Below are 15658 nucleotides of genomic sequence, written 5' to 3'. Positions count from 1 at the left end.
AGACAAACTCCCTCAGAGCAGGTGAAGTGAAGGAACTCAGGCCGCTCCCCCAGGTGGGTGATTCTGCCTTCGCTTTTTATTTAGTTTTTTTACACTTCCTCTTTTAGTATCGCAACGTGCCGGATCTCCTTAAGATGTATACACATTTTGTCCGCGTGCAAGTGGCGTGCCTATGTGTCGTTAATGCAAATTTGATCAGATACGTCTATATCGGTAGCATTCGCTTTGCTCTTCTTTAGGCACCGATCTGTTTTGCCTGAAAAAAGTTCCTCAGCTCAAGCCTCACGCCTGATTATTCTAGTTAGCTGGGCACTTTTAATCCTCAAAGCTATGCTCTCCTCGACTGGGTCCACGTCCATTGAGATCGCTACTCTCATTTGAGTGTCTTTTATACAGCGTCGCAAATGTGAAGCCATTGTCACAAAGGCATATAATACATGCACTAGAACAGGATCCAGACTTCGTTCTACCAGAAGTATATCCATCTGTTACGAACAACGCAACACGCTTATTAATAGAAACGGCAAGACGTAGATTCAGAGAAAATGCGAAAATATCAAGCAGCATGTCAAGCTTGACCATATAGACAAATGTGTGTAACAGAAAACATCATTCCAATGTACTGTCATCCAGCTGACGTTGTAGCTCAGTTATTCCGCTTTTGATGATTGTTCCTTTCGAGACTATATTTCCCTCTCGTCTCGTATTGCTAATACTAGGCCCGCTGTTCGACCTTTTCCCTTTCCTGCACCGATGATGTCAACAAAACAAAGAAGCGGAATTGTGGCGCATGTCGACGTCTCCAGCGGGTCAGCTTCTTCGATGGCACCAACCCTTTTTCTTCTTTACGACATGAACGCAATGTCATGACTCGCTAGACTTGGAAGCAAGTCTGACACATGGCACTTCAACGGTCAGCCGACACCAACCCCTCCAACCTTTGACCTCCACTTTCGATTGTGCTCCTAGCAGATAATTTCTTTGGCATCAAAACCAAAGCCAGCTACGGACTAGTTCCACCTCTTCAACAAAACGAGCAGTGGTACACGCGCGGAAGGCACAACGCAAACCCTGAACAGACAGCGTACAACTAGCAAACGATCGATCGATGGTCCAAACGAGCGAAATCAGAACGAGCTACTAAGAGAGTGAATGGCCGAACAAGTTAGTCCGCCTGACGGCCGGTCCGGCGACGAGAAGACGAAAGAGTCCTTGTTGCAAAAACGACAGCTGCAGCAGCAGTAGAAGCAGCTGAATCATTCGGATGGGGCACCGGTAGCGACGGCGGTTGCAACGACATCAGCAACATTGGCACCAGCAGCAGAGTGGAGTGTCATAAAAATAGATAATTACTCTCAAGGCATGAAAGGGTCGTTGTCGGCCGATGGACTCAGGGGTGGTAGAAGCAGCCACTGTTCTGTCTGTTGAAGGAACACAGACGATGAGATAAAGAAGGGAAGCAGTAGCGGGAACTATCGCGGACGGACAAGCAATCCATAGGCAGCTCGGTCACAGAAAAGAAAGGAATGTAAAAATCTATTTTTTTGTACCCCCCTCTTCTTCGGGGCGGCTTTGCCTTTCGACGGATAGGGACAGAACCGAGGGAACTAAACAAGAGGAAACGAGTAAGCGGAAAATGACGGACACGATAGCGAAATGAAGTCCAGACCTCTGTAAGTCTCCGAATATGGAGAGAAGTCTGTAGAAATCAGAACGGAGCCACCGAGTCGAGCGGGCTCAGATCCGTCACTGGGGAACTGCTGCGTGGTACCGGCGACCCAGCTGAACTAACCAACCAGCCAACAGGAGCAGAATATGTATGAAACACGACTGGGTGGCCCATCGGGGAAACCAACTAGGAGGTTCGATGTTTTTCTTTGAATTCTTTTTTATTCAGCATTACCAGTAATCTATCTTACACGAACAACTCTTCGGAATAACCTATTTTTAGGTATAGCATCAAAAACTTCGCCCATTAGGGGTTTTACCGGAGTGGATCGTACTAGAACGATATGGGGTTTCTGCGACAGACCTGTGAAGCGGCATGGCAGTCACAAACGCAGCTACTTACATTAAGAATAATACCTGATTTCTTCTAATCACTTATTTTTCGTTATTTTTTTATTTTTCTGATTATTAATAACATGTAGTAATTTTTGCCAACGGTAGGTTTCGAACCAGCGTGGCGTCATACTCGTTACGTATAGTTACCGTGGCAACGCAGTCACGGAGATACGCCTTAACTACGCAGACCACGCCGCCTCCTGAAATCTGATGGTTGACGAGGTGACTGGGCGACCGTTTGGGATGGGCGAGTAAGGTTCTGTACGAAGAGATGCCACTAGCAAGATGGTACGGTAGCGTCTTGAGTGGGACGCAGTGTCCAAACGGAGACAGGCGATTAAACTCACAGACAAGCAAGCACCGCGCTCACTGCCAACAGCCATGGCAAACACTGACGCTGCTGCTCTCTACTGCTCTTGGGGTAAAAAAAACAGAAACGAATTTAGCTGGTTGGCTTATTCGATTGCCTGGTCGGCTGCCACTTCCGCCGTTTCTGTGTCGTTCGTTGGTTGGCCGCCGCCAATGGCGCTAGGCCAAGACAACAGGCTGAGCAGACCATGCAATGGAGCTGCTCTGGGTCTTGCTGTGCACAGAACGCTGACACAAACAAATCTCTGGCGGCTTTTCGACGGCGGCCAGAAAGACAGAACCCAGGCAGCAAGAGTGGAAGCGAAAGAGGAAAGCCTGGAGACACATTAATGGTGTTTCTTTCCACGTAGGCACAGTGCCCTGTCTGCCTGCCTTTGTGCATCTCTAATCCCCTCCCCACAAGAGCCAGCCCCGTATATCCCCAGATATACCCCACGAAACGCCTCGATTTGCTGTGTTGGTGCCAACGCCGCCACAGCTCGCTACTGTACACACCGTTAAATGAGTGGCATTAATGACGCAAGGAGCAAAACTGCGAGCAATTGCCGTGTAAGCTAAACTGTATGGCGGCAGCGCTACTACAGAGATTCTCAATCAGATTGTGGGCAGGAAATCCTCTCTATCGCGATATCTTATTTGGGACATAGGGAGCGCTTACGGAAGTAAAAAAAAGGGACAGACAAGGATCTGATGCAAGAGCGAAGTACAAGAAGAGGATAATTGGACAAACTGAGCCGTTTACAACAGCAAGGTTGCTTCTGTCTTTTCACGAAGGCGACACGAAAACGAACTCCTAATCTGATTTGACGTAACTGACCTGCCTGGTTAGAGATGCGAACAGCAAGGGTATAGTCGTCGTATGCAGAATATGTAGGACAAATCTAAACGAGTGACAACAAATAACTTATTCAAGAAAGTTATAAACTTCATTGCCAGTTGTAGACTGGCATTAACCTCTTGACTAGCGTTAGCCGTCTGTCTATATGTGAACCAATTTCGTTAACGAACCGTGGTCCCGACGCATACCTAAAGCTTCGTCTAAAATGCGATCTTTTCGTCAAGGTTAAATATAGACAAAAAGGTAAACGGATTGTATTTGCTATCTATATTTTATATTTCTTATAACTGCCATTAAGGCTGCATGGAAGCTTTTTGTGGTTAAGGGACTAGAAGCATTAAGTGAACCCGACCCAAAAACAACAGCCATCAGCATGCCTAAAGGTTACAAACAGTTGGCTTTGGGGTTTCAGCTAATTTTACGAAAGAGGTAAACGAGTTCCACACGCGCTAGATGCCTTTATTGGCATTTACCTTTTGCATGCACGTACAGCCATGGAGTGTAAGCTACTAGACAGCGCATCTTGAGAATCGACAAAGCAAATATGCCAGTCTTTATAGAGAACCTCCAATCGACACCTAGGATTCGCAACAGGCATTCTGTGCATTTAAATGTACTGAATACTTCAATGTTTGGGGCTTAGCTTAGCAACCCGTGCTGAGATGAAGGCACTCGACACTCGCATTTGGCATCGTTCGATTTCACAGTCTCTGACGGTACGATGACAGCACATCGGGGAACGTGTTCCCCTCAGTTGAAGATAAAACGAGCATCTCCGCCAGTCAGATCACTTCTACAAACGCACGCAACAAAAGATTGGATTGCTAACTTTTCTATCGAGCCTAAAATCAATATATAATATAATATTATAATTATTATAATATAATATTATAATTATTATAATATAATATTATAATTATTATAATATAATATTATAATGCCGATTTTTCAGAATATCACAGAATTTCGTAATCCAAATCAGTCACCAGTTAATACTGGTATAATCATTATGACCTCTAAGACAAATGATAAGCGAAACAAAGATGTTATTATTTGATTTCGGCTACAAACAAATTGCTACACTTTTCTCGCCACCGTAGCATGAGGACTCGTTTTATCGTCTCTTCACGCTTACAGATGGGCGCTTCTTAGTTTCAAACAGCTTTGCATATTCCGTAACAATGAACGTATGCTGTTCTAACAAGCCTATTTCTTGGTGGCCGGGCATTTTTTTTAGCCCACCTAAGTGTTTGCCAAAGAAAGATTCGTATTTACTTAGTAATACGGTCGTCATGCATCATTGTATTAGGAGTAAAGGAAGAGCGGATAACGCATTTTATGAATATCCGCCCTTTTCTTAATGGTACTTTTTGTTAACTGTATTGACACGTGACTCAAAGGCGAGTTTGGGCTTAGCTGGTCACGCGCTGTCGGTGTAGGCACTTTTCCAGAGGATGTAATTGCAATCTGCTAATCTGCCGTAAGCATCTTCTTTTCCTAGCGTAACTATAGAATGGACCGGTAGTAGGTGGTCGTTGAGTAGCAGTCAAAAGTAGCGTAATGCCTTTAGTTCAATACTGGTGAGCAGCATTATTGGTGGCACAATTCCGCCAAAGTGATTTTTCCGGTGGACTGATTCAGTAAACCTGCGATCTGTATATACACAAGTTATATTGCGACGGTAAGTGAAGCGTAACTTCAAATTACGCATGTTGTACCACAACGCTCCATGACATCGTATCCAGCTAAAATGACAAACTAGGAGAAGCTTCAATCTGATTATCGAGCGTAAATGTAAGGCCCAAGGATGACACGCCCAGGAAGCGTCGAAAAGCTCCTACATTATTACGTGCCTAGGTCAGATGTCGATACGTCCTGCGTTCTAGCTAAGCAAAATGATAACTGATACAGTCAACTACGAGGGAGCAGCCTATGGTTGCCTACTATCCGTCTGCGCAATCTAAAAATAAACGCTCGTACTTTTGTTTCCTATAGTACGCTTACAAAGATATATTTAATTAATCTCAAATTCGCCTCCACAGCCATTGCTGCGAGTACTAAATCCTGTAAAACAAAAAATCTCAAATTCGTGAACTATCCTCCGTTTTTGCTTCTTTCGTTCTGCACAGGCCAAGTCGTTCTGAATTTCCCGTTATCAATCTAACCTTGAACAAGTTCTTTTTGGACATAGGAGACACGTTCGCTGTAGCAGTCGACCCAATAGCTTGTCGGCAGGTCGCGTTCGTAATAGCAGTTAGGCAAACGGCCTCACGTCGCCTCGTTTCCTGTTTGCGCCACACCTTTAGTTAGTTTTCATATCAAACAAAAAAAAAATTCCGTTTTCATAGTTTTTCCAAGCTCTATCTGATATCAACGTCAGCATCGCCGCCGCCGCCAGGGGTGTGCAGTTCGCTAAGTAAGGCAACCAAATGATAAGCTCAATAGTTCCTCTCAAAGTGATTCGATCAACGAACTGTCTGATACTTTTGCTAAGCAGATTCTTCTCGTTAGTCGAAAGTTTCGTACCCTCCTACAGGTCTAGCAGTCTCGTGTAGAAAATATGATAGTGCACGTACCCATTACGCCAAACGTGTGCCGATCGCTTGGAATCTTTCATTACTTTGTATATGTTCACGCATATATATGATATAACAAAATATGACGAACAATATCGTGTATCACATCAATGCAGCGAAAACTATGGTACAAGAGAGAGAGAGAGAGAGAGAGAGAGAGAGAGAGAGAGAGAGAGAGAGAGAGAGGGAGGGAGGGAAAAGGCAAGGGGGCTAAAAAGAGAAATTGCTATAGAATGCAAGTGACACTCTGGGCTTTATTGCTACCGATTGCGATTTTCTCGACCACTCGTCTTGGATGCCTTTGCTTGATGTGACGCCACCCTCACACGGCAGCAGCAACATTGACGTTGCAGGAGACCGATGGTGAAGCAAAGGGCAACCGAAGTGAGGTGCTGGCGACAAGCAACTTGGTGGGACCTCGAAAGGAGGCAATCTTGTTTGTCATTTCTCAACCCGTCATCATGCCATTCCTGGGAAAAGCAGACGGGTCGACCCAGCTAGGAAAGAACGTTCGGGCCAGTAGAAACACAGGACACGACATAGAAAGCGCTCAAACATACACACATACACTTACAGGCTAGCACATACGCCCATATATATGTCGACATACATAAGATACAGACGGTTGAATCAAACGGGAGAGTTTCGACACGCGTGGCCATGAGCAATATCGCTGAGGTTGGTTCGGCCTCTTCGCCTGGCCTCGTCCGCTTTTTGCTCGCCCGCTTCTCTTTTCCTTCATCTGTTTTGTACACAATGTTGTCTTACGAGGCCATTTTTCTCTTCCTGTGGGTGGATATATATATATATATATATATATATATATATTTCTGAAAGCCAAATAAAACATAACAAGGGCGAAGCAAGCCGCATTGTATGGATATGAACGGGACGAAGAGGACGATCTTTAGACGAAACAGTGACGGTCACTGCAGGAGCAACTCACGCCGTGGTGCCATGATTTGTCTGGTCATCTGCTTGATTCCTGCATCCTGCTCGCCCGGGTGAATGACTCATCTGCCGAAGCTGATGAGAAATCGACGGCGGCAGCCACAATAAAGGCAGATCAAAACGATATCATGCTAAAACGGCGACGACAGTTACTAGCTAGTCGACTATCAAGCAAATTCCGCTTGACGGTTGTTCATCATACCTATCCATCTCAAGCGGCAACTAGACATGTGCAGGATGGGACAGAGAACAAAGACTAGGAGAGGTATGGGGAGGTGTTTAGAGAAAGAGTCTACCTGGTACGTCGATCGTTCCAGTCAGCGCCAGAAGCAACTCGACGAGAATTCCCAGCTCACCGCAATATCCCGAGTCTGCACCTTTGTGCACCACGCGACTGGGAGAACGTACAGCCTGGGACTGTGAGCTATGGCACGCTGTGAAGAGTAAAGGAGCCTTTGGAGCCATCGTAATATTGCCCCTACTGATGAAAGGACGAGACCGCTTGCTTACGCTCGGTGACTTGCGGCCGTAACCTCCACAACGACCAATACCACTGGCACCGCCCGTCTGACAGAACGAATGCCAACAAGATGTTATTGTTGGACGCATCTCCTAATCGTTGCTTCTGCTGCTGTTATCCGGTCGTCAGCTAGTTATCATCGGCCATTTACATGCAGATACTGACAACAACGAGGATAACCGGAAAGGAAACTCCAGGTAGGCGAATACATTTGCCCGGTACGCTTTCTTCGTGCACCACACCGGTAAGGAATTCAGCCTAGACGACCTAAATGGTGCTGTTTAGAAGATGAGCAAGACAGCCGCAGGATAGAAAAGGAGAGCGAGAAACAGAGAGGACAAAAACGGACGTGATACTTAGCCCCAAACGCTGCTGCCCTCAACGATCATCAACAAAAAATGTTTTCTCGAATAGATTTTCCCGAATGGATCAGCTAGTAGTATGGTGCAAACCGTATTAAATCATGTTCTTTTGTCATATTGTTTAGAAGCCAAGTCTTCCACCATATATATATATCAATAATAGAATTTCGGCTTGACAATATGCGATGTGGCAAGGGCGATGCTACTTGGGCCCGGCTGCTGCTAAGAGAAAAGAATGAGGCTCGCCTCGCCATTTGACACTGACCCGCCTTTACTGTTCCGGATAGATGGAGAACAGAAGCCCGAAGAAGGGTGCGGGAGTGCTACGGACGCAGGCGGTAGCGGCCCCCATGACGGCCCATCTTGCCTTATTCTGCTCAGTTCAGCGGCCTTTGCAATTGTAACGTTTACTGGCGGGTTGTTCGCTTTCACTGGTTGGGCGTAGAAAGAAACTTTCGACACGGACAAGGCGAATTACTCCTTTGCAGTAGACGACTATAGATCGCACTCGGCTGTAGGTCAGCCCTGGATTTTTTTGTCCTAACCTTTCCATTGGCCAACAGCCGAATACGCAGGGCAAAGTCAACCCAGTTGTTACTCGCTCTCACTGACAATGGGTCGATTCATGCTCCAAAAACTTGCAGGCTCTCCGCGTCTGTTCTTCTAGGCCAATCGAATATCAGTGTCTAGCCGTCGCTGAGAGTTTGGCCTTTCGGATTTGCGGTGGCCAAAGTCGTGAACGTGAAAGTGGGCGTCTGGTATTACTTGTTTGATGCTTCTCGCATGTCACAAAATTGCCTCCACTCATACAGAACTACCGCTAATGCTATTACTACAAAGAAAGACGGCCTAGCGTCGGTGCGACATCAGTGAGTAGGTGGGTCAATTGAAACAGGCGTACCACGGCTAATGTCGTTCGGCCAAGATGGCCATTGCGAATATATTGGGAAGTTACTATAACGTAGCGGAGGTAATGTTAGCAGCGGTTTTAATGGGAATAGAAGGCAGAAAAAGGGGCGGAAGTTGGCTGCCCTGTGAGCCGGGTGTAGACTAGGCCAGGCTGACTTCCGCCGCCACTACTGGGGGGGCCAATTATCAAACGAAACAAAACATGGATGCCATGGTCATAACCATGCAATGCGAAGCACAGCCAAATCACCAAACGCCGTAGCGCCGCGCAGTGTATTGATTTGGTGGAACTTGTGAACAAAAGACTGATGCTGCTGACCAACAGTGAAGATCTGTAGGAATAGCAAGAGAAGAATACCAGTCGCTAGGATCGGGTTGTAGTGCTGGTAAGATTTCTAGGGTGTTTATCCGGTATCGGGGTCTGAGGGCTTGGCTCGACTTCGAACAGTGGGCGGTGCCGTACATCAGTCACACCGCCAGTATCTAGAGTGCCTTCTGGGCGGCATGTCGGCTGCTGCCGCATCAAGCTGCCTGGTACCTGACCGTACTTTTCAACCGACCGACCGTCCGCATGGCTGTGGTCCGACTTCATCCGACTCTTTACGATGACTAGCTACCTATTGCTGTCACTGCTGCGTGTATCTCTCGTTTTCCTGCAGTATACAGTTCTATATAGTGCAATGGCAATGGTGTCTGTAGCGGATGCAGCAACGACGTCATTGCTGCCGCACTGCTGATCAGGAACAGAGAAGGAGGCGTTGTTGGTGAGAAGAGGTTGAGGGGGGAAGTGTGCTGTTGGCGATGGACCATCACTCATCGGCATTGAAACATCCCCGAGACTTCGAGGCTCCGACGACTCTAGATCCTCAGATTCCGAATGGCCACAAGGGCCGCTACTTTACCATCGCTCCCTTTGACGCCCTTCTACCCATTTTGCCTGGTCTCGTCGTTGACGTGTTCATCGTCGTACGGTCTTATAGAGGAGGCTTACTACTTCGGGCTCTCTGTTCCCTGTTCCTCTCGATTTTTCGCCATCATTCGGTCTTTACTGCTCCAGCACCGAAACCCACCTATCGTGGCCGTGCTCTGCATCGGACGACGTTGAGGTTCCTTCCTTTGCCATGCCTCCTCGTTTACTATCCGTATAGCCTAACCATTGTCCCTACCCAGAATGTACCCCCTCCTGGAATGAATACTATTTTCACCTTCTCTACAGTTGAGCCTAAACTGTATAACTGTAATATGTAGTGGATCAGATCGTACAATTGCAGACAGACCGACAGTTGCCTGCATCCTTCTGCTGCTTACGATTGCTCTACTTTATCTCATTTCTCCTTTAGGGTTGCGCCCGTTGGTGTGTCATTGCCGCTTACGCTGGTTTGTCGATTCGCAGACGGCAGGCCGTAGGCCAGCCTTCTTTGCAGACAACAGACAGTGAAGCAGTGAGAACAGGCCTAGATTGAGAAGCAGTAGAGCGTCATAAAACCCCGTTCGCTACCGGCTCTCTTTGACGATCTTCTTTACCTCATAACCCCACCGAAAGCTCCAGATCTTGCAACATTCTAGTAGTCTAATGAAACACACCTCCTTGGTACTATTGCCACTGTTGCTGCCCCTGCTGCACTGAAATGAGCCTAGGAGGGGAAGAATGAGATAAATAGAAGAAAATGAGTCAACGGCAGCGGGGGAAAGTAGACGCTGAGCATATCGGTAGGTCGATGTGATACAATGCTCTGACACCGCTGCTGCAAACAATGGCCTCCTTCGATGCTTTCGTCTGCTCTCGCTTGCCAGAGCTGCTGTTGTGTAGGGAGTCTTATGGCGTTAAAGCGTGGACTCTTATCTCCGTTGTCGTCATTCAAGTCATCGAAATGGTCACTGTGACTACTCGACTGTTGGTGAACGATCGCAAGTGAGAAGGACTGTGTGGTGAGGCATAACTGTATAATTTAGTGCCCCAAGCCTGTTTTATCCTGTACGAACGTGCATGGCCGGTAGACACGTACCAAAGAGGAAAGACATGCCAGTGCGAAAGAAGACACAGTCCATCAGACGTATCTGCACAGCCAGCCAGCGAGCCAAAAACGTGTGCGGATGGACAGCCAACGAGTGCGACGAACTCTTCGCAATCGGAGCAGAAACATCGTCCGTTGGTGACACCTGGGGCTTGGAAAGGATTCGGCGCCATACGTTTCAATCAAAAGTGTAGTACGAGAACGACAAACGCGGCAGTGTATGATGAATCGATAACGCGGGCACTGGAGAAGCAGAACATTCATAATCAATAAAGGAAATAAAACACAATGCCACCAATACAATACTTAATAGTTATCATCGGCGGTGTTGTTTCAACAACAAGAACTTATGTAACTACTGGCGAAATGGAAAATGAATTCCAGTGAGGCTATTCTTGTAAAATTACGATAGACTAACTTAAAACTCAGAAAAAAAGTTCGCGGTATCGCACGATGCTGCCGTGCTTTAACCGTTGAAACTAGATAGCATCGTTTAATAAATCTAGAACTTGGCTAAAAATGTCGATCGTTATGGACAAAACACTTATATAGCCATATAATCACAAAAGGTTTTGTTGCCTTTGACTGACAAAAATCAACAACAAAGAACATTATTCCCATCTCTGTGGTTAAGGGATAAGATTCCATGGCAACCTGGATTCATAATATTTGGATGTTACAAGTGAGTCCGGTTAACTATAAAACTAAATAATATTTGAACTAGTCAGGCGGATGAGTTTTTATTGTTATTATATATGTTAGATAAATTTTTTAAACATTTTTTATATCCATATACCTGTTATTCGCATATCTATGCTTTATTTTAGAAATGTATCGATAGTAGGATCTGTTTGCCCCATTAGTAGCCTTCTTTAGAACATGAAAAGCCGCATAACTAGACGGGCATAGGTCAGAGAATAAACAAGTCGAAGTCGAACGTTGGATATGCCCCTGATGTCCATCGCAAGTATTAATATCACCTAACATTCGAACATACTCGCCAGTGCCAGCAAACTCTTAACGGCAACGCCATCCTCTCACGTGGTTCCTCTCCGGCTGGTGGTAGAGACTGAACTATGTTTTGTTTATGGCAATCCTATGCTCCGGGTGGATCTTTTGTCGACTTAAATTTCGCACATCGTGCGTCAAATACACCACATGTATTTCCAGCTAGCCTAAAGTTAATTCCCGGGAGACATACTTTTCAGTCAATCTGCGCATTTGTAGTAATAATTAATTGAATACTCTGCAACACGTCACATGTGAGATGCCAATTTTGACTGACACAGCTCTTAGGCTCGAAAATTTACATCAATGGAAAGCCTCTTCAACAGCGGCAATGTGTTTTTGCCATTCGAGCCCCGACATCTGCTCACCTTCACGTTGGGCTTCGATGCTCTAATACCTTTTTAAAACGTTTGCATTATTCACGTACTATGCTTAGGGATCCTTGCCATGGCTTCCCTTCTTACTCATTTCTTGACTACTTTCTGGAGTAAACTCAACTGAAATTTTCTCAAAGTTTTTAGAAGATGGTAGTATTTGCCAGCTATATTTCATCTGTTAACGGCGGGAAATTTAAAAGTTATTGAGAACGTCTAATGTATACAGATATAAGATCCATGGTAGCTATCCAGATACTTTTGTGTTCGGCTTCCATTATCCATCAGTTTGTGTGGATAGTCTCCAGCTACTTACGGACAGACAAACAATAGTCCAGAGAATACTTACGTGATGTAAAATATACTCGAGTGGAATGTTATGTGCTCTATATGTATGGGCACGCGAAAAATAAGCTAGAAGGGCAAAAAATGGTTTTCATTTTTCAAAACACTGTCCTAGTTCGGATTGACGCCCAGAGCTTTCTGGAGTACTGCTTCGACTAAATAGACAGTCTCTCACTGAGAGCGGGCACGTGATGCATCCTGGTAGGCCTTTTGCTCCTCCTTGTCCTGGCAAGAGCCCTTGGCGCCATCTAGTGGCGGTGTCAACAGCAGCTGCTCATGACGTCACTACATTGTGCGTACAAACTACAGCAGGAGCAGCGATCGCACCAGCGGTACTCTCAGCATCGGTAAAGCGTCGACATCTCCGTTTGTCGTGTGTCTCTTGCACTAAGCCTTACATAGACGGAAGCTCGCAGAAATTAACCGCCGGGTAAAAGTTGGCAACAAACTATCAATTGTCAATTGCCGTCGAAAATTAGATGAAAGCCGGTTGGTTGGGGTCTCGCGAGAATCCAATACTGCATGGTTATCTCGTATACCTCCTGTCCTGCGTCTTCTAGCATTTCACGACAAAACGGCCATTTGCTAGCTGAGCTGGTGGCGTTTTTTTTATGCAGTCAGTTCAATTTTGGTACGTTCGTGATGTTACACAAACGTAACATATGTGCATGAACGTAATTCGCTTTTCTGTAGTAATCTGGTCGTAGAATTAATAGTTTATTTAGAACTTCACTAGCAGTCGAAGCCTGTCTGACATATGGCGGTGCAATCAGGCTGGTTCTTCAACCAAGTACAGCAAATCTTTCTGTCCTAAAAGTCCCTGCGATGGTAGGGTGGTATTAATTTCGAACAGCAAAAAATTCAACAAACTGTAACGTTTCGAGCGGCGCTTTCACTTACCTCGATGCCGATTCGTCTGTTTATCGAACATGAGCATAGCGTCCTCTATCTGTAAAATCAAACACAATATGTAATTGAGATACGATGCGATCGTCTGCAGCGCGTCTGTATTTATACAAGTATGCATGTAACGATGTATATATTATCATCAGCACTAGAGTACTTATTAAAAATAGGGTCTTTGATCTCCTAGCAACAAAACAATGAGGATTTCTTTATACACATTACATGCTATATGGACCGTAAGCGGTTTGAGTGATGATAGCGGCAACGGATAGGATCTCGGTACAGACATATATATACACATATATGTGTCGAGATACTATCTCTGTTGGCTTGTCGAAGAGATATTGACAGTTTTTAAGTAGTAAAACCTGAAGCAAATATACATACGTGAATATGATACGACTAAACTAAATACGCGTTACTTTGATCCACGGCCTTCTGCGGTTTTTTTATAACAACTCAATTCTATCATTGTAGAACTTTCTGGGTGGGTTTCTGGGTGGCAAAATGTGGCAAGCCATTGTTGTATTCCTCCGTTGAAACAAAGCACCATCAAGGGATCTCTGCAGTGACCAAAATAGATGATAACAATGTGACAATGCATGATGTGGGCCACACGGCAGATTTCCCAGCCAAGCTTTTTCAATATAAAACTGAAGATGTGTCTGGTCTGGTCTGGTATCGTGATGGTGGATGACGACGCTTCCTTTAGTTCACTAGTTCCGCTCAGCATTTTGTGTGGCTCGTCGTTGTTGACAGTGGAGATTCGAATCAATCGTTTACCAAGCTTGATCATAATTCATAATTCGTTATACCGTAAAACCATAAAATACGTAGCATTATTTTTTGGCGGTAATTTGGGCCTTGCTACATATTGCAGAATACATTTTTCCTCTTTTCTATTTGCATGTTAATGTCATACATGCATCTATCGCGATTAGCCGCCATCGAGAGGGCTTGACTATGTTGCCTTTCGGTAAAATTTTACCAATGAAGATATGATAAAATGAATGCTGTGGCACCCAAAACATCGAGCTTTTTTTTTTTTGTAACTTGCTTTTTGAAAATAGTTTAAGACTCTTTGCTGGCCCGTGTTTAGTCCCTTGACGATATAATGGCTAGTCAACAGTCGGCTTTACTCAATTACCAGTAGCATTGGTCACATAAAACCCACTTTTAAACTCTTTGCCACGATGGCGTAACTTGATCATCGACAGCACTTATTTTTTATGGGTTTGGATAGGATTTGCACATTATAGCATTGAATATAAAATATAAAAATTTTCTGCAAACATTTCATCTTTGTCTTGGGTCTGAATGCAACAACTTAGGTCCATTTTCTACTAACCAATTTCGGCTCTCACCAACGCCCATGCGGTTCGTATTATCTGAGATATGTGACTTTAAACTCATATAGCTAGTAAAACCGTTCATTTTTTTTTTTTTTTTCGCCAAAGCGATTTTCAATTTCCATCTCATTTTTGTAGAACTGGTAACAAAGGGTTCGTCATTGGCGGACGAACAATATGTCAAGGCTTATTTCCAAACACGAGTCGAATTAATAATCAGTGCTATATATACTTCGCTGTTTGCATATTATATATGGTTTTATATAATATATATAGCTGCTTTGTTATTAACTACTTGGTAAAAAAAAAAGATGGACGGAGACCAAATGCTCGCATATGCGCCTAATTATTGAGCCGATATATGTTCGAATGGGCATTTAATTAACGCGTACACAACATAGCCCTGCAATTTATCATTAGTAGCAATAACAGTAAATGCAGAAACGTTGAAGTTCTATGGCATGCTAAGAGCCAGCGGCATCCCACACCCTCAGCCCCATTAAGCTTTAGATGGTAGAGGATCAAAAATATCTATTAATAGCAGAAGCCAGGGCAACAAGATTGCGAGACGTTTATGAGGACAACGATAATTCGCCACAATTATATATATATATATAGGTAAATTCAGCCCGAATTCGGCAACCGCTAACGTAAGACCAGCTAAAACGGTTTTGTTGTGATACGCGCTCTCACATCTTATTGGTTTCTCCTCCAGCTGGAGCTAGACGGGGTCTATAGAAAAATATACAACAGGGAGCCACACACATATATATATGATGTGTGTGATCCGCATTGTCGCAACCCGTCTGTCGTATGCCTGCGGCCGTGGATCCATAACGAAGCTGTGCATCTGCCACACACATGCCTGATTCATCTTCTTCTTCTCCACAACCACTTCCCTCCTCTGACGTAAGAGTACCAAGGGTTTCGCTCTTTTGTGCCACGCACCGTGGCGGCACAAAATTCGACGGAACGGGACCTCCCTTTCTCCCGTTTGTTGTTGTTCTGTATTCGAAGAAACGAGGCCGCGAACAGGACGTGGCCCAGGTCCGTTCACTGATGCTGTACCATG

At 45.0% G+C, this 15658-nt stretch overlaps 2 protein-coding genes across 10 annotated transcripts in view; one reads left to right on the top strand and one right to left on the bottom strand.

Annotated features, from left to right (window-relative positions):
* The window catches only part of LOC111253430 (uncharacterized), a 440857-nt gene that overhangs the window by 123249 nt on the left and 301950 nt on the right, over positions 1-15658 (top strand). The gene's annotated exons all lie outside the window — the stretch shown is intronic.
* Positions 1-15658, bottom strand: part of LOC111253425 (RNA-binding protein Musashi homolog Rbp6-like) — a 317203-nt gene that overhangs the window by 97892 nt on the left and 203653 nt on the right. For both annotated transcript variants that reach the window (XM_086992763.1, XM_022812771.2), the window contains one exon: positions 13232-13280. In XM_086992763.1, coding sequence (XP_086848889.1) covers positions 13232-13280 — 49 coding nt within the window. The remainder of the gene's footprint in view (positions 1-13231; positions 13281-15658) is intronic.

This window comes from Varroa destructor, unplaced genomic scaffold, assembly GCF_002443255.2.
Source record: "Varroa destructor unplaced genomic scaffold, Vdes_3.0 BEIS01000006.1, whole genome shotgun sequence".
Lineage (NCBI taxonomy): Eukaryota > Metazoa > Arthropoda > Arachnida > Mesostigmata > Varroidae > Varroa > Varroa destructor.
The sequence above is the reverse complement of the archived record's forward strand: the minus strand, read 5'-3'. Positions and strand labels throughout refer to the sequence as shown.